Below are 27,082 nucleotides of genomic sequence, written 5' to 3' on the forward strand. Positions count from 1 at the left end.
CTCTCGATTAGTGATGCTGTGGTGGAGGAAGAGACAGCCCCTTTCCACGCTGGGTGGGAACCTGCTGCTTGCAGGGGCCAGGGACAGCTTTGGAGAGAGCAGCCCAGTTGGAGGGCAGCAGTCACTGTTATTGCGTGGGATTTTCGAAGGGTTTTGGATCCACGGTCCACGTTTGGACACCTGTGGTCCTTCTGCGTGGCCAAAGCTCCAGCCGACACCCTCCGTGCCGCCCGCGGCGGGTGGCTCTGCCTGCTTGCTCTGCGGCAGCGAGCGTGTGGGATGGCTGGGTGGGAAACACCAGCTCCAGGGGAAACGCAGGAGGGAGTCGAGCCTCGCTCAGGTCCAGACATGCGAGCGAGGCCTCTGGCTGAAATGCTGCTAACAGCTGTGTTTGAAAGTGCCTATTTCTCATATTATCTGCAATGCACTCAGATGTCCCCTACCGCTGGGGACTGTTCTAGCCAAAGCATATGGCAGACTAGTCCTTCCTTGCGCAGGGTCTCAGACAGAGCCCGTGCGCTCTCCCTCTCCCCACTTCACCGAGGCACCCCAGTTCCGCTGCTCCCCAAAACTGCCGGCTGCTGGAGGCTAGTACCAGGCTTGTTTTCCAGGTCCCCAACACAGCTGATCCTTGCTCCCATCCCGCTTGCCCCGCTGCTCTTAGAGCCCCAAATTTTGAGCAGGTGCTTGAAGAAGAGAGGGAATGGAGGGTAGTGTGGGGCCAGGATATATTCCTGTGCTTTAGGCTGATGCATATTCCTGGCCGTGGTTGTTCTTAATGCTGAAGAAATTGAGCAATTGAAATAAATTACCAGAAACTGTTTATATTACTCTTGCCTCCTCCACAGGCCATTAGTGTGTCCCTTTTCCAGCAGAGCTCCTTTAGGACCCCATTCTAAGCCTGTCTAAGTCCATATGTAGCTTTCCAATGACTTTTGTAGGTAAAGGAGCTTGGATTTTTTTTTCCAGCTGCATAAAATGAGTTTCTCGAGTGCTCAGTGCATGGTTGAGAAGCCAGATTTAAACTCCCAACGTACCAAAGTCTTTTGAAATGCTGGCCAAAGTGGGGAGGGGAGAGGGCTTTAAAAATGCTGCTCTGCTTTTCTCTATTTCTGCTTTATTTCTGTGAGTCGCCCAACCATGCTTGAGTGGAAATTAATATGTTATGGAAAGGGAAGCTCTAACATCTCCTGCTTTTGAAAGAAGCAGAGACAGCCAGAGCCACAGTGAGAAATGACACAGCTTTTGCTCCATTATCAAAAAGTTTTTAGGATTGATTCTTGTGCATATTAAATATCAAACGTCTTCCTATGGTAGTTCCCTTTTTATTTTTTTGTAATTTCTTCCCAGATTTTGCAGCTCAGCGAAGCAAGACTGAAGCTCTCATCTCAGAATAGACTTCTGTGTGCAGTTAAGCACTCATCTGTCTTGCTGTCCTGAAGAATTACCTCTAGACATTTTCAGTGCATAGTTCTCTTCCCTCTCCCTTGGCGATATTGTCATGACAGTCGATCAGATTAATTTGGGCTATTGCAGGCACAACAGTAGAGTCCCCAAAATAATGTTGTACTTTGAATTTTTTGCAACCAAATTGAAAAATGGGAAGTTTCAGTTAAATGCAAATTTCAAAAAAGGGGCAAGTATTGAATCAGGACAAGTATTCAATAAAACCAGTTGTTTTTCTTTTTTTTTCTCAGTACACAGTGACTTTTCAGGTTTTCGCAGTTTAGATTTAAACTTTTCCTCCTAATAATGCTGGCTTATAATATTTTTTGTACCATGTAAGCAAACCTTATTTGAGTTGAGATTCCTAAGAGGCAATTCCCTGTAGTATTCAGAAGTTAGTGTATAGACAAAATCCTGTGTCTAAGGAGACCCGTGCCCTGAATCTTTCTGGGACAGGTACATGTTTCTTTCCAGTTGCCACCAAACCAGACACTTACTGTGGCTTTGCTTCCTATTAGGTGTCTAAATAATCGGTTGCCTTTTAGCGTTTACAGCTACCTGCAAGAGAGATCGCTCCTGGCCACCTCCACGCACAGCAGTGATCCCACCCAAGTCCTTGAAGAGCTTGCTCCTCTCCAGGCAGCGACCCCACCTCGCCCTGCAGCGCAGTGTCCTTGCACGACTCCCCCACCGCACAGCGGTGTCCCGGCCTGACTCCCGCCTGCCCTGCGGCGCGGCGTGTCCCCCGAGCACCTTCCCGTCGAGGAACGCGCCGCATCGTGTGGGGCAAGGGCTGTTGGCAGCCGTCCCTCCCCTCCTGCCCCGGGCAGCCTCTTCCCTCGAAGGAAGTCTGGTGCTCCAAAGACCTCCCCGTGCTTTCCCACTCTCTCTGCACCCGTCAGCAAACTCGGCGTACGGCGCTCCCCTGTCTCTGGTGTTACGAGCAGGGAAACTGAGGCACGGAGCAGTGCACTCAGCAGCGCGTCTTTGGGGCCGCCTTTTCTCCCGGCAGTGCCGTGCAGCAGCTCTTCTTAGCAAAATGGCACAAATAACTAGTGGAACACAAAGGCAGGACCTGGTAGTGCTGTGATTCATGTCTAACACCAACTTGGGGTTGCTCGTGGCAGCTTGGAGTGGTGTAGCTTGAGAGCCAGGCTGGGTGGGAAGCCGGCTCCGTCGGGCAGGACAGCCGTGTGTCCAGGGAGGCAGGAGAGGAAGGTGGAGGTCCCAGCTCTGGTCCAGACCGGGACCAGAAACCTTCACCTTGTCCATCTTGCTGAGATCTCATGCATCTCACACAAGGACTTGAATCACTGAGTTAGGCACTGAGGTAAGGCCATTTCCCGGCTTCATACCTCATTTTCCTTAGCTACAGCATGGAGCTGATACTATTTCTGTGCTGTATTCGCAGGCTTTGAGTCTTGGCTAAGCAATGTTTGTAAATCTTAGGGGTTTCTTGTCTCTCAGAACCTGGGATGCTGCGTGTGTGGCCACAAGCACAATATACCTGTGTCTGTGTTTTTATGTGTTTGGCAAAACTGCAAGATCCTGGATAAGAAAAATACCTATAAATATATTAAACTACTCATGAAATGTTCCCCATGTCCACCTGCAGGCTTCTCTTGTATTCTAGTGTAAACTTCCCGCTGGAAAAAGAGGGTAAAACTGATTAGATCTTTTTTATTTTCCTCCAGAAGTGTTTGGTTTCCAAATGGCTGGGAACAGCTGTGGGCTGGATGGTGGGAACGTGGCCTCCGAGGTAATTCCCGTGATTGTCCACCAGCCGATGTAACGATGTAGATTTTCCCAGCTGCTTCCAGGCGTTGGCGGGGACTGTCCCGCTTGTGGGACTCCTGAGAGTCCCGGGACTGCCGGGATGGGAGGAAGGAGCCCTTCTAGGTGACAGAAAACATCTGAGCGTGCTACCGCCAGATCTCAAAACCGGGCTCCTGGGAGGGTCAGCCGTCGGCAGGACTCCTGCCAGGCTCTCCGGGCCTCGAAGGGATGCTGAGCTGGTACAGCTGAGACCCATCAGCCTTGGACATTTTGCCCCTCAGCTCCTCGGGCATGGGGACAGGCTGGAAAAGGGCTCCGGGGCCGCTCACCACAAGGCTGCAGCTGTGCGTGCGCTGAGACGTTGTTTGTCTCCAGAGTCCGGGATGTGCCAGGCTCAAGGGCTGAGTCATTTGATTTCTCAAATGTGTGCTGCAGGGATGGCGGAGGAAGCTGCCATGCGGTTCCCTGCAGAGGGAGAGGGGGGGGTCCCTCACGGGCTGATGGGTCTGCCGGAACTGAGCTGAACTTTCTGCTTGAAAAGCTTTGACTAGCAGGAAAAAAAATGTGCCCCAGTGTGGAGAAGAGAAAGAAGCCCCTGTGTGCGGGGAAGTGCTTGCTCCCGCCGGCAGGCCAGGGCCGGGGTCAGCGCCGGGGAGCACACACTTGTTCCTTTAGGGGCTGCAACGTGTAATTTAGCTTGTCACGGAGGAATGCGCTCAATGCCTTTATTTAATCGGGAGTTTGCAAACCTGCTCGGGTGCCTTGTCTTCCTTTTTCCCTTCCCTGCCCAGCCGGGGGGAGAAGGAACACGGTGCTTTTGTCTCCGACCCTGTGGCTGCTGTCAGATGAATGGTTTTAGTGGCAGCTCTGTTCGCATGACTGGTTTGAACCATGCCAGTGAACATGCCGCGGTTGCGAGCAGGCTGTTTCCAGCCCCAGCTCCCTCCCAAACTCAGCTGCATCAGATGTTTTCCTAGGCACTGGCATAAACCTTGTTACTTACTAGAAATGTGGCCCTGCGGGTTCCAGGGCATTCTTGGGAGAAGGAAAACACCATGTGGATGTGGCCTGTTCGAGGCTTAAAATCAGCGGGGGATAGCAGTGCTCAGGACCCGAGTGCCCTGAAGAATGGGGTAAAGCTGCAGCTGCTCCAGCTCTGTAGAGGTACCCGGTTCCCCTGCTCCCCGGCTGCCCCTCTGCAAACCAGACCAGCGGCCGTGCTGCTAGGGGCCCTGGTTACGAAGACTCCCTGCTCAGGAAAGGAGAGGGCTTAAGCATATGTTTAAGTGCTTTCCTGAATCCAGGCCAGGTCCTGTGCTTTAGCAGAGCATAACCTCACTCATCTTCCTCTCGGTATCGGAACGAGACAGGAGCCCAGACGCTTGGAGATGATCCTTCATGCCTCTGGCAGTGGGTCTGCTCTGACCAGCGCTGCAGAAACACCTCTCTATTGAACACCTCCCTCCAGGAAAAAAAGGTCCCAGGGAAGCGGGGCTGTCAGTGCAGACAGAAATGTCTGCCTCATTGCTGCTGGGTAGAGATGCATAGAAACCTGGGAAAAAAACAGCCACCACCTTTCTTTGGAAAGAAGGAAATTGCTCTCTAATCGGGCATGTGGAAGTGAACTTGTGTGCTGACTCCAGAGGAATTTCGGCTGTTCCCCGGGGGGTTGTGATTGCTGTTTGGGTCACATCCCAGCTCTGATCTCGGACTTGCCTTTGGGAGCGGGATTCCTCAGCACAGAGCTGCTGGCATTTGCGGAATGAGTGATGCTCGTTTCAGAAAACCAAGCAAACCAAGTGTGTGTGTGCGCAGCTTAGCCATGTTCTTCTTAGCAGAAATTGCAGACTTCCCCCACTGAAATGGAAAAAAATTTCAGGGAGCAGAAGTAAGCCCTAAGAGTTGTCTTCAGGACAAATGTGTTTAACCACACTGCTCTCATTAATGTCAGTGCAAGTTCAGGAGCTAAAACCTTCTGCTTATCTCAAACCAAGACCTGCAAACCCTGCTTTGTGCAGGTATTCTCACCCGGGACCTGTGGGATTCACATGAACAAGAGCTAGGAGGATTAGGAAGCCAGGGCTATAGAGGTGCTGCTGTATTATACCATTATGGTTCATCAGGAAGTAAGACAATTTAGCAGAGATCCTGCAGAGATCCCGGGGCCAGCGAATGACGATGCCCTTTTCTGGCTGCCCTGGGGTGGAGGATGGGGAAGCATCTCTCTCTTATCTCTCCCTTGATTCAGATCCAGGAGGTCGGGCTCAGTGGAGGGGTAACAGGGCAAAACCCTCTGCCCCATAATGACCTTAAAATATCTGAGCTGGAGCTGTGTGAGGTAGGCCATCTCAATCATTTAAATAAACGTGGTGGTCCTCCAGCCCAGGATGTGTTGGTGAAGACTGTGCAGATAGACTGAGCGACAAGGGGAACGCCCAGCTGGGAGTCCCCAGCGCAGAGCTGCCTCTGACACCGGCGTCTGATAAACAAGGCATTTTTCCTCTCCTTCCCCGGCAAGCGTTAGAGGGCTGCGCCCAGGAGCCATGGGAATCAACAGGAGTCTTTCCAGTGTGGGCTTTGGATCTTCGTCTGGATAAATAAATAGAAGGAAATAACAAATAACATGGTTCTAACAAATATTTTAGAAAGTATAAATGTCTGCCTTTCACTATGACTCCATCCAAACCCCACAAAGGAAAAAATTTCCCTGTTTCTATGATGCTTTTCCATCTGCGTTTCCCCAGTGATTGGGAGTGTTAATGCAGGCACCTTGGCTGGAGAGTACAGCTGGCCTGCAAGGAAACCCTGCGTGGGATTTCTCTGGGGGTGGTAAGTAACCTTCTCGGCCGACCACCTTTGCGAGCGAGGTTTATGCTTGGTATTAAAAGGACCCCCCTTGTCTGCAGACTGAGTTCCCGTCCTCACAGTAACCGTTTGCTGAATTTGAGTGGCTCTATAAAAATAAATGCCGTATTGATCGTTTCTGCGGGTTTCTTGCCTCTGGATTGAGGTTTCCACGTCTCCTGGCTTGCTGCTGCCTTGCAGCGACACCTGCTGCGCAATTCTAGGAGAAGAGTGGTTTTCCTTCCCGGGAAAGCGGTTCCTTTTCCCTGGGAAGGCTTGCAGCAAGGCCAGCTTGGCTTTTAAGGTAGGAGAAGAGGAAGTGGGGAAGTCTGCTCCCTCCTGAAATAAAAACATTTGTGCAGTCTGCAACTTCTCCAACCTGGCTCGGCCCGTGGCGGTGACGCTTTTGTTTTGCAAACTTCTCCCAGCCCAGCTTTGGGTGGGAAATGATGAAAAGCCTGCTGTTGCTCCTGGCACAAAGCTCGGGAGAGGTAATGCAGGGGTCTGCCTGCCCCAGAGCTGGTTTTGAACAGGGAAGAGGCAGTGCAGCATGTCCCACTCCCCGTGCGATGTTTTGGGGAGGCTCCCTGGCCATGGAGGGAGATGTGAGCACCACCACACTGGGAGGACATACCTGTGCTTGTCGCAGCCAGGAACTGCCATGGGGTTGGAGAAATGGGCCAGCTTGCCGGTTTTCTTTCCTGCTAATGCTTTGCTCTCTGTCTCCAGTTGTAGGATTTTGGCAGAGCTGGCCATGATGTTATGGTTCGTGGTTGGTGCACTCTTCCCAGCGCTGCTTCTGGCTGCACCGCCCCCCATAAACAAGCTCGCCCTCTTCCCCGACAAGAGCGCTTGGTGCGAGGCAAAGAACATCACCCAGATCGTGGGGCACAGCGGCTGCGAGTCCAAGTCCATCCAGAACAGGTAAGGATTCACCCTCAGCGCAGAGCTGGATGCAGCTGATTTCCATTTGCAGATGGCACCGGCGTGGCTTTGGGGACTGCTGCTTGCACAAGAAGCCAGGCATGATGTCCTGCCGCTGCCTGGCTGTTTTCTGTCTGTCTCAGTGGAAAGTCAGATCTCCTCCTGCCTTTGGTGGGAATGCAGGCACTTTCCCTGAGCCCTCATCCCTCCTGTTGTCTTTGCAGGGCCTGTCTGGGACAGTGTTTCAGCTACAGCGTCCCCAACACCTTCCCTCAGTCCACAGAGTCCCTGGTTCACTGCGACTCCTGCATGCCAGCCCAGTCCATGTGGGAAATCGTGAGTATCCCTGCCTGCTCCACAATTCTTTCTGTGGGACCTCACTGAGGGACTCTCAGCTCTGCTCTGCCACCACTTTAGGGCAAGTCATTCCCCTTCCCTGAAGTTTTCCCACTTGTAGTTTCCTTCCAGGGTGTCTCTCAGGTGACTGTACCCTGTCTTGAGATGCCTGGGTGGAAGGGGCTGCTGGAAGCAACGTGACTGCTGTGATGAATGATGCATTTATCACTCTGTTTGCAGAAGCATCCCCCGTCAGTGCCTGCATTATTCATCCCTGTGCTCATCCCGCCTGCCTGTTCTCTCCACCACTCCCTTTGTCGCCTCCTCCCACTTGGGAGTTTTTGCCTTTTCGATGTCCAGAAGTGCTTCCCACAGCCCATCTGCCAGTCACCCTCAGACCTCACAGTTTCATGCCACCACTGATCCTGGCAGAGCCGTAAACCCTGCCTCTGAGGCAAGCCTAGGCACTCAGGGAGCTGGGTTCAGCTCTCTGCTTTGTTTTCAACTCAGACATTTGGGCAGATGGTTTAGTTCAAACTATCTGAGATGCTCAGCAACGTGTCTTGTGGGTGGCCTTTGCAGTTACCACCGCTATTTCTGTGCCAGTCGTGCCTGGGAGCAGTGTTCCGCTTGAGGCAGTGCATTTTCCCTGGGTCTCTGCAGCTTGTGCCCTTGCGAGACATTCCCAGAGCACCCTTGCCTTGCAGAGTGACCGTGGAGGTTTGTCTGTATGGGCAGCGAGCCATCGCTTCTGGCTTAAAATACCCCAACTCTGCAGGGCAGGGGACAGGTCGGACCGCCGGCAGCAGGATGGGCGTTGAGCCTGCATGCTCCCTCACTGCGTCCTCGTCCTTCTACCCAGGTGACGCTGGACTGTCCAGGCAACGACGAGATCCCCAGGGTTGACAAGCTGGTGGAGAAGATACTTCACTGTAGCTGCCAGGCTTGCGGGAAGGAGCCGAGCCACGAGGGAGCCCTGTTCAACGTCTACCTGAACGCGGAGGAGAACATGCCCGCTGAAGGTCCCAGCCCCCATCACTATGCCCACCACCAACAGGAGGTGGAAGAACCTCCCGCCTCCAGCCACCACCATCACGAGGAGGAGGGCGACGAGTGACCTGGCCCTTGGGACTGTCCTTGCAGCCAGCGGCGCGGGCAGGGGGTGTGTGCGAGGGAGAGGGCCGGGGTTTGGGGAGGGAGGGGGGTGGTGGAGTCTTTCCTGTCTAATAGCTACCCTCACGCTTTGCTCTCCACGACACCCTGGGGCTGGAGGAACGTTTTGAGGAACAAGCAGGGCTGAGGGGCGGCCGTGGGGCTGGAGCTGCAGGGCAAGAGAGGAGGGCTCGGGGTTTTCTGATGCAAAACTACTTGCACATAATAGTAATAATATATTGAGAGGAGCGGGAACCCGGACGAGGGGGCTTTGGCTGAGAGCAAGAGCTGAGCTGGGCTCCCCAGGGGCTGTTTGCAGGTCCTGAACCTGCTGTAGAGCCCTTGCTGAGTCCTTCTGGGTTTTTCTTTTGTAAACGGCTTGTGCCTGGGGCGGAGGAAGAAGGGATGCAGCCTCTCCGCAGTCCCACAAGAGATGCACATCTCCCTGGGGTGTCAGGGCCGAGGGCATCCCTTCTTCCTCCCATCTGCCCCGCCGGCCTAAGGACACGTGGGCTCGGTGTGGACACGCTGTTCCTCCTGGCACCCGCTGGATCTTAATTCAACCCCAACCCGCTCGTATTAGGTAGCTCTTGGGGAGTTTTTGCCCCAGGATGTGCCTCTGGGGCTGTGTGAGGTTGCTGGGAACCGTGGGGGTGAGAGCCCTTCCCTTGCTGGTCCTCAGGGCCACCACGTAGCTCCCTGGGGACGAGGGAGCTGGATCATGTCGTGGGCACTGGGGTTTCGCATTTCGTGGCCCGCAGGGGAAGGCCAAGAGCAGGCTCGTGCTGGGCTGTTCTGGGTGGGAGCCAGCCCCTCTCCCCGCTCTCCCTGCTGCACTTTAATGGTGGTGGAGGGAGAGGGGGGACGAGTGCCGGGGTGCTGATACCTTCGCGGGGGACTGCTCATGCAGGGCTGGGGGGCTCGGGGTGGGGGGACGGCCCTGGGCCCCTCCTGCTACCCCTTTCTCTCTGTTGTATAAAGCTGATTTCTTTGGCACTGTCCTGACAAGAGCTTCCAGAGCTTGTAATCGATGCCTCCCCCTCCTTTTTACAAGGTTTTTTTTCTTAAATAAATTAGTTCTGACTTCCATTTCTCAGTGCTCTGATGCCTGTCTGGTTTTTGGCAGTAGGCTCCTCAGTGCTGACGGGGGAGAGGCCGTTTACACCAGGACACCAGGCGGAACAGCAGCGCAGGAGGGTACAGGGCATGGGGGAGCGATGGTTCCCTTTAGCTTTCTGCTGCGTTCAATTTGGGAGGAGGGGGGAGAGCCGCTAAAAGGAAAACCGACCCCAAATACTCGGCATATGGGCTGCATGTGGACATGGGGAGGCTGCACAGCAGCTGTCGCCCAGGCACGGTTGCACTCAAGGGCCCTTGTCGCTGCAGCCTGGAGGTTTACGGGCTGTTGGTCCCACTTGTGTGGGAAGCGCGTGGGGTCTCTGCGGGATCACGCAATCTTTATCAGCTCTGTTGCCACTAGGTGACACTCTTGATCCAGCGTGTTTGTGGCATCCAGATGTTCACGGCCTCCAGGAGCGCTTCTGGAGTGGAGGACGGCGAACTTGGAGATGGACATGGACATCCCTTCCTGGGTGAGGAGGGGACACAAGCGCCTGGGCTGAAAACCAGTGGGTTCTTTCCAAGGGCGTTTGGATCACGCGTTCCCTGGGCAGGGCAGAGCATGCCCTTGCAAACCTCCGGTCCCACTGATGCCTGGCCACCCAGCGTGGTTGTGCCCTCAGAACCCATCAGATGATGCTCCCTTGTCGAGCCTAACCCTGGGGAAGGTCCCGTCTGCTCCGGGAGGGGCAGAGGCTGGGCCGTGCAGGCGGCCAGCTCTTACTGCCCCTCTCTTTGAGTCCCAGGCTCTGAGGGGGTTTCACAAGTTTGGGGAGCAGCTCTCCGGGTGGTGAATCAGGAGAGGGTTTGCGTTAAGGCAGCAATTGCCACAACGAAGGGGATGGGCTGAAAAGGAAGGACCCTGGCAGGGGTGGAGGTGTCCTGTGCATTAAGGTAATGTTTTGAGGCTGTGAAGTGTCTTCCCAAGGAAGGGAGCTTTACCAGAGAGCCAGGAAGAGGTGGAGGAACCCATGCTGTCACTGACCACCGTCACCTGGCCCTTTTATTGGTATACGGCGGAAATGGGCTGGATTTAGCAGGGGGACTGTTCCTATGAACTCCAGGAGCTGCAGTTCAAGGTGTGCGGAGCAGGATGTCTCCACCTCCTTTCGACACAGCCTGAGCTTCAGTGGAGGCAGGCAGCGGAGAGCTGTTCTGCAGATGAAAACACAAATCTTTAAAGGTAGCTAGCCAGGCTCTGCCCAAATTCTGCCCTAAGGGGCCATCCCAGTTGAAGGATGGAAAGAGATCCTGAGAGTAGATGGCACTATTGGAGGCCGCTGCGTTAAGCCCTGGACTGCCTGGATGTCCTCCCGAGGTCTCTCAGCCTTCCAGTTTTACTCACTCCAGCTCACCAGCCCTTTTTTTGCCATGTTGACACTTGGGTGGCTGCTGACAACCTGGTTTTGCTTTCCCTGCTAGTGGTACTGGAGAGCAGAGCTGGTGGAAACCATGATCCCCTGCAGAGGTGTCCAGAAACACAGCGCAGGGGAGAGAGCACAAACAGGGCAGAGAAGCTTTTGCTCTGGAGAAGCAGAGCTGGAGCAGAGAAGCTTTTGCAGGGGCAACGGTAGGATTTGGACCTCATTTTAAGGCAGGTTTTTTTAAACACATTTTGCTTCGATCGATTCAGATTCACTTCCCCAACAAACACATCCAAACCAAGCGTACAAAACCTCCCACACACCTACTTGTGGAGGACAGACTCCTGATCCAACCTCCTCTGAAGCAAAAGCTCTGGAGATAAACTGAGACGCTCCTAAGGTTGGGGTGCAGCAGGGCTGCCGAGGAAGCGTGGCTTTGCCCTCTGGCCTGATTTCCTTGCTGAGCACTAGCGTGGCCCCAGCTGGGATAAATCTGCGCTGCTGCATTGATTTATCCTAGCTGGGAGGCTGCCTCAGTGTGGGCTTGGGGTGGGTTTTCTTGCTTGTTCCCAGCACAGATGGGACGAGGAAGTGAGGGTTTCCTGGTACAAGCGCTTTTCTAAAGAAACCTCCTGCTGCGATCAGAGCCTCGCGTGTGTGTGCTCTGCCCTGGATGCCGGCCAGGACAGAGTGACGCAGAGGTGGCCGGGGAGGTTTGGCTGGGAGCATCCAAGGAGAGGGTCCTGAGGAAGCAGAGGGAGGGCAGGCGCCGTGCACGGGCTCCCAGGAGAGCTTGTCCTGGTACGAGTGACGGCAGCTGTTTCCCAGTGAGCAGCTTTCCAGTGGCACGGAGATCCTGGGGGGGCAACGGGCTGCGTATGGGCCGAGCCCATGCACAGAGGGGAGCCCTGCTCTGCAGCTCCCCTGTCCCTCGCTCCCAGGTGCTTTCCAGGCCTGAATTGCCCAGGAGAAGCACAACAACGTTGTTGAAAACGTGATTAGAAAAGTAGGTCTTGGTAAAGAGACAAATTTCTGTTCTGGGGCGGGCGGCTGGGGCAGCGCAGGCGGCGCGGGGGGTGCGCAGGACGGCGTGCACAGCTGGCTCTCGCCCCCACATCTGCAGCAGCACCTTCCCAGGGGTGCGGGAGGCTTTGGCGGCAGCGCGGGGGGGGAAGGGCAATGTCTGGCCCTGTGACCGCGGGGGTGGGTGCCAGGGGCACAACGGAGACACACACACACGGCTCCGGTTTGTGCCGGAGTCAGCGCCCCCGGCTCTGGTCTCCCCCCAACAGAAATTGCAGCCATTTGTTGGAAGAAAAAAACCTTTCGGCAGCTGGGTAATTAAAAAACCAAACCGGTCTCTGCCAAGCACCTGGAGGTATTGGCCCTGAAGTGTGGAGGTGGTAGCATGGGAAACCTAACAGCACTTAAAGATTCAGAAGTGTCTTCTGAACTAGGGGGGATGAAGAAGCCAGCAGGACCCGCTGGGTCCTCTGACAAGTTGCCTCCCACTTGCCAAAGGGCAAGTTGCCATGGGTCCATCCGGGGTTGCCCCTGCAAAGGCAGGGACCTGGGCTGCACCAAGGGCAGCCCAAATTACCCCGGAGAGGAGGGGCAAGACCGCTGGCTCTCCCGGCGTGGGTGCAGCCTTTTCCCTTGGCTTCTGCTCACACCCTCCATCCCTGGCTGCAGATTGCTGGAAAACCAGCCAGCAAGTCCTTTCTGTGCCTCTGGCTGCTTTCTGAGCAGGCAACTGTGGGCTATTGCATGCAGGTTTTGTCGCTTTTTATTTGGCTTTGCAAAATTTTGCTTTTTATCGACTGGCGCGGAGGATGGAGCCTGGCGCTCGGTGCTGCCGGGCTGGGCTTAGCCGCAGACCTGCGGGCCCAGCTGCCGGGCGAACGCGGGGTCCCCGGCGTTGGCAGAGGCGGCCGGCGGAGGGGAGGCAGAGCACGGTGCTGGCTGTCTCTTTAAGGCGGAAAAGGGAACTCTCTGGCTGCCACTTTGTGGAGTTTGGACCAGATCCCTGTTTTCATTAGCATTTCATTTCACCTCCTTCTCTCCCCCCCCCAGCCCCACCTCCTCCGAATCGGCATTTCTGCATCCTTTTCTGTGCATCACAGAGCAGCAGGTAAAAGTCTGGCTGGCACCTGCACACCCCCACACATTCACACACACCCCTGCACGCCGGACGCACCTCTGCCGGGGGAGAGACACCTTCCCACGCTCCTGCGTGTTGCATCTTCCTCCTCGTGGGCGAGCTTGGCTGGGAGCATCCCCGTACTCGCCTGAGGGCTGCTCTGCCTCTCCTTGCTGTCTCTAGCTGCAGCAGCAGCAGAGCTCAGGCACGGGGGAGCTCAGTGGGATCCCGCTGCCCCAGGGGACAGAGCTCTGCAGGTAGCCAAGCCCAGCTGGGGGGGCAGAAAGCCAAGCATCGAGGGTCCAGAGCATCCCTGTCATCCGGAGCATCCTGAGGTCCAGAGCATCCCAGCACCCAGAGTATTCTGGGGTCTGGAGCATCCCTGTCATCCGGAGCATCCTGAGGTCCAGAGCACCCCAGCACCCAGAGTATTCTGGGGTCTGGAGCATCCCTGTCGTCTGGAGTATTTTGGGGTCCAGAGCACCCCAGCATCCAGAGCATCCTGGGGTCCAGATTATTCCCTGGTCCAGCACATCCAGAGCATCAGAGCATCCCACTATCCAAGAGCATCCCTGGCATCTCAAGCATCCCGGCATTCAGAGCATCCCAGGCGCCCCCGGTGTGCAGAGCATCCCCAGCATCCAGCAGTGTCCAGGGACATCCCAGCGCAGGGGGATTTGCAGGGACAAGGAAATGCCTGGCTGTGAGTAACGGGGAGGGGAACCTTGCTCCTGCTGATGGGCTCCTGAGAACGTCACTCTGCCCTGATTGCCAGTGAGGAGAGAGAGTGGGGGAAGAGAGGGAGAGGAGGAGGAGAGGAGAAAGGAGGACGGACACAGGGCAGAGAGCGAGAGATGGCACTTCTTCCCCTGGAGCTGGCCCCGGCGATGATCACCTAGCACAGGTGACGGCCGGAGAAGGTCCCCCCAGCTCCAGAGCCAGCCCTGCCGCCCGGCTCCTCATGGAGGGTGATTTGGGGACCCCCAACGCCAGCGTGCTGGGGGAGCGCTCGCTGCTGGTGGGGAGCAGCTGGGTGGCTGCTTTCCTCTGCTTCATCATCCTGCTGACCACGGCGGGGAACTTCCTCCTCATCCTCCTCATCATCACCCAGCGCTCCCTCCGCAACACCTCCAACTACTTCCTGGTGTCCCTCTTCATGTCCGACCTGATGGTGGGACTGGTGGTCATGCCCCCGGCCATGCTCAACCAGCTCTACGGCCGCTGGGTGCTGCGGGGCGACTTCTGCTCCCTCTGGTACTCCTTCGACGTCATGTGCTGCAGCGCCTCCATCCTCAACCTCTGCGTCATCAGCTTGGACCGCTACCTGCTCATCATCTCCCCCCTCAAATACAAGCTGCGAATGACCTCCTGCAGAGCCCTCTGGCTCATCCTGGCCACCTGGACCTTGGCTGCGCTGGCCTCCTTCCTGCCCATCAAGATGGGTTGGCACGAGCTGGAGTTCGAGGTCTGGTCCCCAAATGTCACCTCCCGGGGGGACGAGGACCAGTGCCGGCTGGTGGTCAGCTTGCCCTACGCCCTGGTGGCCTCCTGCCTGACTTTCTTCCTCCCGTCCGCCGCCATCTCCTTCACCTACTGCCGCATCCTCCTGGCAGCCCGCAAGCAAGCGGTGCAGGTGGCTTCCCTCGCCTCCAACGTGGCCACCGCCACCACCGACGAGACCACGCCGCAGGTAAGGTGGCCACGGCGACGTTGCTCCTCGCAGACCCCCGTGGTTTGGGTGCCTGGGGTGTTTCTGCCTTCGGGGACGGCCTCGGGGCTGGAGCCGGTAAAGGGCTTTGGCAACCAGACCGCAGGGAGGGAGATTTTGGGCAACGTCCACCCCCGTGACGGGAGGATGGCTGCTCTGCGGTGTCCTCGCAGGCGCCCCGTGTCTTATCCCGGCGATGGTGTGCTCTTAAGCTGCTCAGGAGCACAGAAACAGCATGAGAGGAAGCAGAAGCAGAAGCAGAGAAATAAATTAAGATACAGGCGAAAATGCTCAGCGGTGCAAAATAAATGCAGTTTCGCCCCCCTCTTGGCTAGCGTCATCCCAGAGGGTTTTAATCTTATCTGACTTTCCGCTCGTAAATCTTTGCCGTGGTGGGCGTGAGACATATGGGGGAAAAGGAGTTTAAATAACAGCAAATACCAAATTCTGGAGAGCACCTTATTTTGAAGAGCCAGCTTCTATTTTTGTTACCTGCTCTATAATGGGAACGGCAACGTACCTCCTTACTCGGTCGCTGGTTAAACCAGTGCGTGTCTTTTTTATAACCAAAATGTGGCTGCGCTTGTTTGTATTTCTCCAGGAGAAGGTAATTGCCACTAAATCTAACAGCATTAATTCCCCATAATAGGCTTTATTGACCTCCTATCCTACAGGGAAAAGACAAACTTAATTGCCCTTAAATACCTTGATTTAGTTTGTCGTTCTCTCTCTTTTAAGAAAGCAGCCAGGACTCTCTGACCCAGCCAGCTCTCCCGCACGTGATAAGATGTACCAGACTTTTGAAAGGAAAATGAGAATCAAAGAATAAACAGGCAATATCATAAAATGTTTATTTTCCCCCGGTTTTTGGACTCTACAAACACAATCTGCCGCAACCCCGCGGCCCCGGGCTGCCCCGCTCGGGGGAGCGGGGGATGCTCCGGTGCCTTGCGCGGCCGTGGAAAACCGACCTCCGCCCCCCGTACCTCAGCAGAGGCGACTGCCCCAGCAGATTCCTAGGAGCCCCGGATCGGCTCAGGGTGAGCTGAGAAGGAGGTGTCAGCCAGGAAACCCTCGAATTTCATCTTTTTAACCAGATTTTTGTTCTCCTTTTGGGCAGGAAGCTGAGGGGCAACGGGGCCTCATTTAATTACGGCAGAGGGCTGAGTTAATAACTTCACTTTAGATTGCAAGAGTGGACAGAGGACTGAGTTAGTTATGGTGTTTGAGGCTGAAATGTTTGACGTCCTGCTTTTAAAAATACAATTAGTTTGCTGCTCTGATCAGCAGCTAGAGCTGCCTCTTTAGGGCATGCTTTGTCCTCACCAAAACACTGAATTGGATTTTTCTATAAAAGAAGAGTCTTAATGATAAATCCCCTATTCTACAGTAAAAAAAAAAAATACTCTCAACGTTGAGGGTTTCTATTGCTTCCTCTTCCTGATTTACGGTTCAGGCACTGCGGTGTGTGCCGTCCTCCTGCCCCTCGCAAGAAGGGAAATAACAGCGGGGGTTTTTTTTGCAGGATTTGCAGCACCAAAGGCCACTTTCCTTGGGCAGGAGGCTGGCGCCGGTGCCGGCAGCTCCGGCCCGGGGAGCAGCACTCGCTCACTGCCCCGTCTCCCGCTGCAGGTTCCCTGCGTCCTGAGCCAGCCCGCGGCCGGCAGCGAGAGCAGGAGGTTCGCCAACAAGCACAGCAAGAAGGCGCTGAAGGCCAGCCTGACGCTGGGCATCCTCCTGGGCATGTTCTTCGCGGCTTGGCTCCCCTTCTTTGTCAGCAACATGACGCAGGTAAGCACGTACGCGGTTTTTTACGTCGGGTTTTCAAAAGCTTTTCACTTTGAATCCAGCTGGGTTGGATCTCAGATGCCTGCAGGGCTTGACTCTGGGACCAAAGATGCAATTTCCCCAGGGAGCAACGGCAAGGAAAAACCCTTCGAAAGGGTTTTGGAGGGTTCCTTCGGAAGGAAAATGTTGGCATGCCTGGGAAACCGCTCTGGATCGGGGCCGAGGTGGGAGAGACGCTGCTAACCCTTGCTGTGTCCCCCCGCCAGGCCGTCTGCGGCTGCGTCCCGGCTGGCTTCTTCGACGTGCTCACCTGGCTCGGGTACTGCAACAGCACCATGAACCCCATCATCTACCCGCTCTTCATGAGGGACTTCAAGAGGGCCATGGGCAAATACCTGCCCTGCTGCCGGCGCGCGGGGGAGCCCCGTCCCAGCGCCATCTCCCTCTCCATGAGGAACTCCAACAGCGGACCCCGCGCCGCCACGTCCCTCAAGAATGTCCTCACCTTGCAGGCTGAGACCGACTCGGTTGACTCCGGGGCGCTGGGGAACGAACACAGCCTGCTGCCGGCCGGCGGCGGCCCCCCGGCTCTCCCAGCCCCCGGCGCCCGCTTGGTCAACCTTTTCGACGTGGAGCCCTCGGACGCGGAGCTGCAGCGCAAGCAGCTCGGCACCCCCGTGGCCTGAGCGAGGGCGTGCGTGGGGCTACGGCCGGGGGAGACGCCGACGGGGGGTTACGGACCTCTGTGTGCTGGGAAGGATCCCCCAGCCCCACGCAAACTCTCCGGAGGGCCGATTTGCTGCAAGACGTCTCCCTGCCCACGCGCTGCTGCTCTTCAAACGCAATGTGCATCTCCTTGGAGAAGACGTGGTCACCGAGCGCTTCTGCGGGTAGGTTTAAACAGTGCAAAGCCACATTTTACTGCTGAATTAATCTGCCTTGTTTCTCTCTCTTCCCATCCCGCCTTTGCTCACCGTCACCAATCCCTCACCCTTCTCTGAGAGCTGCTTCTCGTGGCCTTTTCACCTCCGGTTAGTCTGAACCTCGGACTCCAGACCCTTCCGCCAGCCTATGTCTCCCTAAACTTAAACCAAGGCTTGGTTTTTAGCTTCCACTCGTACAGCTCAGCAGATCACCTCTATCTCACCAAGTGCACCGAGAGGACCGGTGGAGACCGCATCCCGTGACTCACGGACAAGAGGTTTGGGGCTGCTTCAGTCCGCAGAACATCACCTCTTCTTGGAGTTTAATTTCCTCACCTGATTTGGACTTACCTGTCTCGGTTTCCCGCGAAAGCAGTGAGTTGCAACACAGTGAAACCATCGTGTTTAATCATGAACAGCCTGCACTACGGGGGATTAAATTTGATGCCAAATATTCAACGCTGCTTTCTGGATATTCAGCAAGGGTGTGGGTGTTCGACTTGTTTGTGGCTCCACGGGTATCCTGACAGTAGTAAGTAACGGAATAAAGCTTCCCTTTAGATTTCATCCTACAGCTTCCTATTTTTGGCATATGACCATCATACTGTGCTCTGACAATCCATCAATTTTTAGATGATGCAATTAGAAAATACACTTTTTTCCCCGCTTCAAATAAGAATCTAAATGAGTATCGTCTTTTAAATGACAATGCCAGCCCCACCGCCTCCTCATAGCCATAAGCAGAGAGAATAGTGAGTAATATGGTAAGCGGGCACTTAAAAAAACCAAACAAACAACAAATGCTCTTAGCAAATTCTTCCTGAAGTGCCTTTCAGATGCAGAGATGGGTGGGTAGCTGGTTGCTGCGCCCTCCCTGGACTCGTACCCTTCAGCCTTACTTCCTATTTCCGAGCTGACACTGATGAGTTTGATTGCGCTCCCGAAGCTCACGATTACACAAATGGATACGACGCATCCCTAGGATGCGGGACGCGGAAGAAGCAGCCACACGCCAAGCAAGTCTCATTAGTTTTCTTTCCATGTTGTCCACTATGTTCCAGAACTGACCAACGAGTGTTTTTATGACTAACTTGACATTTATTTGCTACAAATCCCCTTGCAGCCGACGGCTGGCCCCGCGCTCAATGCTACATGACCGTGACAAACGGAGGACGGAGCACAACATCAAACCGCTCAATACATTTTTGCCACATATCTGTGGACAGATCGCTTGGGTTTGGGATCAAGCACGAAGATAAGTAGGTACATCTCTCCACAAATGGCTTTATATAAAAATATACTTTGACTACAACTCCAGTTAAAAAGGAGTAGAAAAATACACGACGAACTCTGAAAGCCCGTTGGCAACCACGCCAGCAGACGCAGGCTTCAGGAGATGGACGAAGAGAGACCGCTTCTTCAAGCCAAATGCTCAAAAGCAATAATACCTTACTCTCTGATCGAGCCAATTCTTTGTAATAAGGTGTTTGCTTGTGGGCAACCCCTCTGCTGCGGTAGAGAGATCGTACCCCTTTCCCGCAGCCAGCGGCACTGTGGGATCCCAGAGCCCGCCCCGGAGCCGTCTCCATCGCTCTGCAGCGAGGCACCGCTCGGGATCCGAGCTGGGCAGGTCTGAGCCCCCCTCGGCGGCAGGAACTGGGGAGAGGAAAGCTGCTGTGCATTGCCAGGCGACGCTGCCACCTCCAGAAACAGCCACATTTTCAACTTCTTCAGAAATAATCTGGAGGTGAGGTTTGCAGAAAGCTGGGGAAAGAGGAGAGGCGGTTATTGAACTAGCTGCTGGAACGGGGAGGGAGGAGGAGACTGCGTGTGAACCGAAACGGGAAGCTGCAATCGCACGATTTCCCCTCTCGTGAGTCAACGAGACCTTCCAGACCCGGAGGTGGGAAGGTATTTATACCAACCGGCACTTGTTCTGAAACAGAGAAACACGGAGGTCTTCTCAGAAGGGGGTTTATCCTCCTGCCATGCTCCTGCTAGACTGCGTTTTCTTGGGCTGAGCAGCAAAATAGGCCAGAAAAGGACCTTTTATGGAAGATGTGGATCGGTCCCATACGGTTTTGGAAGACTGCATGGCAGGGGATGTAAAGCAGGGTCCCTCCCTCCGGTTTGAGACTGAGGGAGAAGAGAGTGGATGCCAATTCGCTTTTATAGAAGGAGGTAGAAATCAAACAGATTCGTGTTTATCCTATGCCAAGTATTGGTTTTATTCTAAGCCAATTAAAAATATGTCTAGAGGGGGCTTTTAAGGCTGGAGATGTGTGTGGGACACAAAATGAAAGTCTCTGTGGGTTGCTGGCTTGCAAAGCCTGGGAGGAAGTTTCACAAAGTAATAAATCATAAAAAGCCCACTCTGTTTCTTCTGCTGTCTTTCACCTAGGGACTCAAAGCATGTTTCTAATAGTAATGAGGCCTCGAACACTCATCGCCCTCAGCTTGCAGATAGGGAAACAGTCGTCTTGGTTGGAAAGTGCCCAAGCCCTGGCAGCAAACCGGCAGCAGACGGGGGGAAGCAGCCGGTACCCTGAGCCTTTCGCCTCCCCGGATGGCAGAGCCGAAGCGCGGACGCACAGCTGGGCAGCCAGAGCCTGCACCACACCTGCTCACGTGAAAACCAGAAACCAAATCGACCACTGGTGGAAAAATGTTTTTAATTTCCTGCTGCGAGCCCCTCTCCACGATATGCTTAAAAATACCCCCAGAGCCACCTGCTTTCCCAAGAGCTATACAGCAGAGGCACAGTCCCTAGTGGTGACAGCTGCTCCCTCAAGAACAAACGCAGTTTGTGCGAGGAGGGAAGTGCTGCCGCTTCCTAAGGAGCAATGCCGATCCAGGCAGGAGTCAGCCCTTTTTCGTCTGTGGGAGATCCCGTGGGCGGCTGCTCTGAAAGCTTTGATCCAGTGACACACCGGTGGCTCTCCAGGCTCTCAGGAGGGTCTGAAAACCGCAGCTACAGCTCTGCCAGCTCTACCGATCTCCTTTGGGAATCCCAGTGCAACGGACGGTGCTTTGAAAGCAGTTTTAGTGCTGGCTGAGCGTCTCTGCCCAACACGAAGAGCTCTAATTTGCTCCTTCGCCTGCTGCCTGCTTCTTGCTGTCCTCGGTGTTTGAACAGTCTGGGCAGGGGAGCGAGTCCTCTCCCAAGAGACAGCTGGGGGAATCACGGCGGTGAGCATGGCCGGCTGGGAGAGCCTCACCGTCAGCCGCATCCTCCTCCCGCACGGTGTTTTCCTCCTCCCGAGTCTCACTGCTTGCTGCCTGCTGTGATTTCTTGGCTAGAGGGGATAAAAGACTGCTGCTGCCCTTCTCTTCCAGCTGACACTCCTTGGTTTTAATGCCCACAGCTTTTAGGATCGTGTCCATTTGCTTCATGTAGTCCAGGTGGCCGTTCACCTGCAAGCAACAAGAGTCCTGTTAGTGGGGAAGCTGCGGGGAACCCAGCTCGGTCAAGTCCTTCATCTCAAAAGCCACCATTGCCGTGAGACTTGGTTTTAGCTCTGAAAGGCTGAAAGAATGAGGTCTGAAAAAGGCAGTCGTCTATTGAATAACCCCAACTGGCTGCACCCTTCGTGGCACACGCTGCTGCTGGATTGCTTTTCCTCTGACAGATGTGTGTTTAAATACTTGGACATTGCTGTGTTACAAAATCCCAGATTCTGGGTGCCACGAGGGTAAGAGAGGAGGTGATCTGCCACAGTGAGAGATGCCCAGGTAGGAGACAAGTTGTCTTAGTCCAACTCCCTGTTCTCTGCTAAATGACGTGTCCTCCCTGTGCCTTAGCTCCTTTGTAAAAGCAAAGATTATCTTATTTAAATTAGGATATAGGCATTAAATCTCACAACAGCTACTAAGCGTGTTAAGGTTCTTGCCTGGAAGGTGCACTGATCTGTCCCACACCATATAAAACTGGGAGCCTGAGAGTTATGGGTTCACAAACCAAATTAAAGTCAACAATACATGCAAAACCCCCCACATTTTTATTGTAAGGTGATTTCCATGGTAAGATAAATCCTTCTGGCATGGATGCTGGAATGCATCCTTCCAGTCAGGACACAGGAGGGACAGAAAACCTCCTCTGCAGGTTATTGTTGTCATATGCTAAAGGCTACCTGGCTGGAAAGGCAGAAACTGCCTTCTCTGTTTCAGGTGTCCTGCGCAAGCCGAGCGTTGGAAGTAAGGACAGCCAAGATCCTACCAGAGACCAGCCCTCAGATCTCCTCTGCTGTTGTACTCACAGCCAAAACGGGAGGAAGCGCTTGTGAGCGCAAGGTGGGTTTATAGCGGGTTTTTCTGCGGAGAGGCAAGTGCGGTCAGGCTGAGTCGAGGCTCTTTCGACGGCACGCTCATCAGCTGGCCCGTAGATTTCAGCAAAGATGAAGGGGTACGATTTGCATCCTAAGGTATTTTAGCATCTTTGGTAGATTCTATTTCTAACAGTTTAAATCCTTCCTGACCCAGCCAGAAAGCTGTCTCAGGCAACACCGCCTCTTATTTTCCCAGATCTTGCTAGTAGTTAGGGAATTTCCACAGCAGGGAATACCCGACACCACAGTCCCAGGTTTCCTGCTTCCCAGCCGCGTGTACGAGTGCCCCAGGAAGGGGCTGTCTGCTCGTACAAGACGGTAAGAGCTCCTTGCAGAGCTCTGCAAAGAAACCCAGCCCTGGACTCCGTGCTCACCTCCCCGCTAGCTCAGTCTGTGAGGCTGGCTGGTGCCTGGGCAGTCCCTCCTCGCTACGCCAGCGACCAGGGTTACCAGCACACCTCCGCCCAGACCTAAAGCAAGCCCCCTTTCCTGCACGGGCAGAATTCAAACCTCCCAGCAGGAAAGCAGCAGTGCGTGAAGCAGCTTTTAGTGGTAACATTTGGATGCACTTAGGAGTTAGAGCAAAATGAAGGATTTAATCAGCACATTAGTAATGCAATATGCAACTTTAATCAGTCCAGATGGCTCAACAGGCTCCTGATGTTTTGAACAGATTAGTTAATTAAAATAACCATTGAAGGACTAATGGACTGGCTGTTAAGATGTGTACATTGTTCTCTGAAAAAGTATGAACCTTTTACTACTCAGTAGGGGGGCTTGGTGCTAAAGAAAGAAATGAGCAGAGCGTTGGACAAGGTGGAGAGAAACAAGAAGGAAACGGACTTTCTGGGAGGGGTTGCTGAAGTCTCTTGGTTTGCTGTATTCTGAAACCTCTACGGTCTTCGCAATCTACCTGCCCGGGTCAGCGCTTGGGGATTTCCCAGCCTGTTATGTTACCCAGTCATTAGCCAGAGAGAACAAATTTCCTCTGCCACCCTAAGGACTAGATTTTCATAACTCCTCAGTATCCAGCAGCTTCCTCTAAAACAACGGGGAATTCCTCTTCCTTGAGCACCACGATCACCGAGAGACGCTGGGTATGAGCAATACTGAAGAGCTGAGCCTTTCCTCATGCAGCTAAAAGAGAAGCTGAGACCTCCTGAAAGTCTGTCCCTTACTGCAGGTCTGAATACCACTAAATCTCTTCAAAGCAAACTCACTTTTGTTTCCAGGATAGCCCAGGAGAGGATTCCATAAAGCCAGACCAATGCAAGCCCTGAGAAGCGTAAGAGGAGGTCGGACTCTTTCTCTGCTATACTGTGACATTAAGTACTGAGCCATCAGCAAAAGAAAGCGAACAAATTGCCTTGCTACTTTAAAGCTGTGAAGCCATCCTGGTGGGCAAATTCAGCAATTCCATCTCTCAAAAGCCTGTTTTCATCTGCAATCTGAAAAGCTGAATTCCTCCGCTGGGTAGGCTCTGCTGGAGAAGGGATGGGAACATCTAAAACATTGTAAGGGACAATAAAAACTTTAAAGGGAAATAAACAATTGTTTGAATATTTGTCAGAACAAAGTGCAGGAGGGATTTCAGAATAAATGGAATACAAAAGCGTTCTTGTAACCAAAGCAAATAATATTTATGCTTGTTCTAAAGAAATTAAAGCAGTGGGGTGGGTTTATCAGTGTGCTTAGGTGACTTCTCCCCTGTTGTATCTGATCTTATGGTTGCTTTGACTCACTGGAAAGCACAAGGCAGCTGCCTGTATCGCTAATTCTGCTGCAGGACTACAGCACTGCACAGGAAGATCCCCAAAGGACTACGGATGATAGCACTGCTCAGGTGGATCCATCAGTCAGCTGAAAGGAGCCGTCAGTTCAGTAAGTTTGGAAAGGTTTTCAAGTTCAAATCCGCCCGGAAGTGTCAAAAATGTCATTGAGCATAATCAGCTGTGTCTATTAAATTCAAATGGAAGTCTTTTTATTTGGTACAATAAGTGCCTCTGGTTACGGTGTCATAAAAACACAGTTCAATTTACGGGAGCTTTGAAAACAAATAATGGCACCCCTGGGCCTGCAACCAACCCACTGGTGGTCGCTGCGCCAAGGCGAGCTGTGAGCTCTGCAGCACAGACGCCGCTCTCCGTATTAACGACAGCAGTTCTAGGCGGAGAGGGACGGGGCAGAGATCAGCGTCTCTGAGAAGAGATGATAACGGAATCAATTTGCAGTTACCACGCAGCTCTCCACCAGCGGTAAGCCGGGGCAACCTCCACGGCTCCACTCAATTGCCTTTGCGGTCGGTTTTCCCCAGCGTTGTGATAAAGCACCGGCACGGGATCCATCCAGCTCTTTAGGACGGAGGACGAATCCCGACTTCTCTCAGGTTTTGAGCTATAGGAACGCAAAGTGTACTCCGTGGCCCAGAGGGGCTGCTTGGGGAGCCTGCCAAGCGGTGGACAGAGAAAGGAGATACTACGTACGATCCTGGCTCTGCCGCAGACTCAGACGGGCACAGGCGAGGCCCTGACTCCGTCGCAACACTGCGTATCACAATGACATCACTCCGTCGCAACACTGCGTATCACAATGACATCACTCCGCTCGATACGGCAGAAGAAGTCTTTGCTCACCCCTCAGCCAACCGTTTTAAGATCCTGCCCAGTTTCCTTCAAAAATCGCTCCTCCGCTGATCCCAAGCGGCCCATGCAAAGAGCGCACACCTGCCCGGAGCCCGGCGCAGCTCGCAAAGCTGTTTGCGTCGCAGGGCTGCGTAATGCGCAAGAGCGGAGCTGGAGGACCCTTGGCTCTCTGCTACCTGCAGGGAGGGATAAAGGACAGAGCAGCTGGGCTGCGCCTTCCTCCTGCCCTCCTTGACCAACATCCCATGGATTCACAGAGGATTACTGAGGAGCAGGGGAGGCATGCAGCCTGAGCGGAGGATGCAAGTCACAGGAGCGCAGGTCATTAACACGGCTGAGAATTTCACCTCTTTGATTTGTTTTGAGCCCGTCACGTCCAAAGAGCAACTTTATCATGCAGGAAAAAGATACCCTCAAGTTAAAACGTCTCTCCAGAGCTTTGTTATTTCAGCAGGAGCAGTAATGACTGCCTTGGAGGGCATCACAGTTTCAGGATTCCCTTTTGACAAATACTATCTGTTTTCATAGAAAACGGTATTTTTTGTGGGGTGAAAGGAGTTAATAGAGTGAGCTGCAGGTTTGCAGTTTCTGAAGCTCAGGTAATAATCACACCTCACTTTTCAGCTGCCCTTTCTTCCCGCGGGTGTGTCAGACGCTTTGTGCAGACACATAATGAAATGCAAGCTGCCCCCGGGTGGCATAAATCAACCGAGCCAGCTCAGCAACTTTTGTATTGCCCGTTCAACTCTTGGGTTTACTCTCCGTTTCCAAAAGTGGCAGTGCATTTGTCGTTCAGGAAGAGAACCGGAGGGCAACCCTGCGCTCCGAAATAAACTGCCAGCCAGTTTTGGGGTAGCACTGGTAAAGAAGGGAAGAAACTCAAATGCCACTATTGCTTTCCAAAAAATCCTCGGTTCTGGATACTGCCTCCAAACCCCTACAGCCCTCCTCTTCCAGATGGCGGCAAAGACTGATTGAGTATAGGACTCCCAAGCCATGCCAGGTTATCACTCAAAACGCAGTCATCTCTGCCAAGCTGGCAGGCCCCTCTGGTCAGAGTTATTCCCACATGTCAGCGCAAGCCTTAATTCAGAGCGCTGGGTATGTCTTGCACGATAGAGGGCATTCAGCCTGGCAGAAAATGTCTCCTATCTGTTTTCCACAGTTTTCTGAAAGCTTACGGCAAAGACCTAACGCTGCCCAGGCAGGGGAATATGGCTGGACCTGGCAAAGGCCAGTGGCAGAGCAGACTCCCATAGCGAGAACCAGAACATTATTAAACGAACCTTGAAAGAGGCTGTGGCTGAATGAAGTTAGAATAGAAATAAAATTCTTCTGTTTGGGTTCTTCGGAAACAATGTTTTCCAAAAGTGAGGACAGTGAACATGTCCACTAATTCAGAAGCTGGAATTTAAATGGATTTATTAAAAAATGTGAATTTGGCATCTGCAGCAAGTCCTCCCTTGCACTATAGGTATATCTTGAGCGTTAGCAGTCCTGGCTTCCAGCAGAGAAGCAGCTAATAAAAATATATTTGAGGAAAACTTTATAGAGCTGAATTTTGAATTATTTTGAAAATACTGTCAATGTAATTTGCATTATTCCTCTTTAATGTTTCTATTTCTGCACTGAAAAACTGATAGAATAAAGATTGGAGCATGATTCAGCTGAAGCTAATAAGCTTTGCTTCTAGAACATCCCTTCGCACAATTACAATTCTTGTGAATAGAATAAGTCACTCAATTCTTATTTTTCTTCTTGTTTAAAAACTAACTTGACCGGCAAAAGTTCTCCTTTAATTACAGCGACATTTCTTGAGCAAGACTGTAATTTTTACATGCAATCATCTTTCAGCCACAACTTGTTGATCAAGTCATTCTCTGGGACGATAATTGGGGGACGTCACCCTGAGACAGCACTCGGGCCAATTTCACACCAGTGCAATAACTTTTTCCAAGGACTTTTTCCATCAAACTTTGATACGTTTTGTGGGAACATGTCGATGTTGAAAATTCTGAGTAAACATTGGTTTTTTTGCTGGAGTCGTCCATTGCTGAAAAACTCTGCCAACTTTACTCTCAATTTACCTTCACCAATTCCAAGAGGACTGTGTGATGAAGAAGAGTAAAACACAGAATATAACAAGAAAACGGAGGAAGTAAATGGAGGAGATAAATTTTGGAAGTCTAAACCCCTAAGGGGGCGAGACGGAGCGATGACGGGCAGGACAAAGTTAGGAAGAGGGACCCTCATAAATTCCCAATTAATAAGAGAGCCCTTGAAAGAGTTTCAAGGGAAAGGTGCCTTCACAATGTCCTTCTGCTGACAGGTAATGCACTCCGCGCACCAAGCCAGCCAGCTGAAGGCAACAGCTGCTCCCATGAATTTTTCAACCGTTTGTGGAGCTGCTGTTGACTATTTTTTTGCTGATGCTCTCACTGACGACTGCCAGAAGTGGAATCCGTTCTTTTCTTTAGCTTTTAGGTTGGTGTCTGAACACTCAAGAGTCTTTCCAGCTACATCAAAGTTGCAAAACATGCCACTCACTTTCAAGGTGGCTATAATCAAATACTTATTTTTCGGTGCTAATCCAAG

At 53.2% G+C, this 27,082-nt stretch overlaps 3 protein-coding genes across 8 annotated transcripts in view; 2 read left to right on the plus strand and 1 right to left on the minus strand.

Annotated features, from left to right (window-relative positions):
• NBL1 (NBL1, DAN family BMP antagonist) overlaps window positions 1-9,567 on the plus strand; it is a 40,341-nt gene extending 30,774 nt beyond the window's left edge. For 3 of the 4 annotated variants that reach the window (XM_075172605.1, XM_075172603.1, XM_075172602.1), the window contains exons 2-4: window positions 6,796-6,990; window positions 7,215-7,326; window positions 8,189-9,567. In XM_075172605.1, coding sequence (XP_075028706.1) covers window positions 6,821-6,990; window positions 7,215-7,326; window positions 8,189-8,443 — 537 coding nt within the window. In that variant the 5' untranslated portion in view covers window positions 6,796-6,820 and the 3' untranslated portion in view covers window positions 8,444-9,567. Of the gene's footprint in view, window positions 1-6,795; window positions 6,991-7,214; window positions 7,327-7,566; window positions 8,035-8,188 lie in introns of those variants that run through there. The other variant, XM_075172604.1, reaches the window with a different exon arrangement.
• Window positions 9,568-14,062: 4,495 nt separating this feature from the next.
• Window positions 14,063-17,283, plus strand: HTR6 (5-hydroxytryptamine receptor 6). Its single transcript, XM_075172083.1, has 3 exons — window positions 14,063-14,791; window positions 16,442-16,600; window positions 16,864-17,283. The coding sequence occupies exons 1-3, from the start codon at window positions 14,063-14,065 to the stop codon at window positions 17,281-17,283; spliced, it is 1,308 nt and encodes a 435-aa protein (XP_075028184.1).
• Window positions 17,284-20,175: 2,892 nt separating this feature from the next.
• TMCO4 (transmembrane and coiled-coil domains 4) overlaps window positions 20,176-27,082 on the minus strand; it is a 41,215-nt gene continuing 34,308 nt past the window's right edge. For 2 of the 3 annotated variants that reach the window (XM_075172608.1, XM_075172607.1), the window contains one exon: window positions 20,176-20,934. In XM_075172608.1, coding sequence (XP_075028709.1) covers window positions 20,602-20,934 — 333 coding nt within the window. In that variant the 3' untranslated portion in view covers window positions 20,176-20,601. Of the gene's footprint in view, window positions 20,935-24,080; window positions 24,321-27,082 lie in introns of all 3 variants that reach the window. The other variant, XR_012677096.1, reaches the window with a different exon arrangement.

Source organism: Calonectris borealis, chromosome 23 (genome assembly GCF_964195595.1).
Source record: "Calonectris borealis chromosome 23, bCalBor7.hap1.2, whole genome shotgun sequence".
Taxonomy (NCBI): Eukaryota; Metazoa; Chordata; class Aves; order Procellariiformes; family Procellariidae; genus Calonectris; species Calonectris borealis.

Bases quoted from the DNA above. Each gene is read 5' to 3' on its own strand.
- HTR6 (XM_075172083.1), top strand. From the start codon at position 14,063: ATGGAGGGTGATTTGGGGACCCCCAACGCCAGCGTGCTGGGGGAGCGC. The intron at 14,792-16,441 runs GTAAGGTGGCCA...CTCCCGCTGCAG, and splicing joins CCGACGAGACCACGCCGCAG to GTTCCCTGCGTCCTGAGCCA. The intron at 16,601-16,863 runs GTAAGCACGTAC...TCCCCCCGCCAG, and splicing joins TTGTCAGCAACATGACGCAG to GCCGTCTGCGGCTGCGTCCC.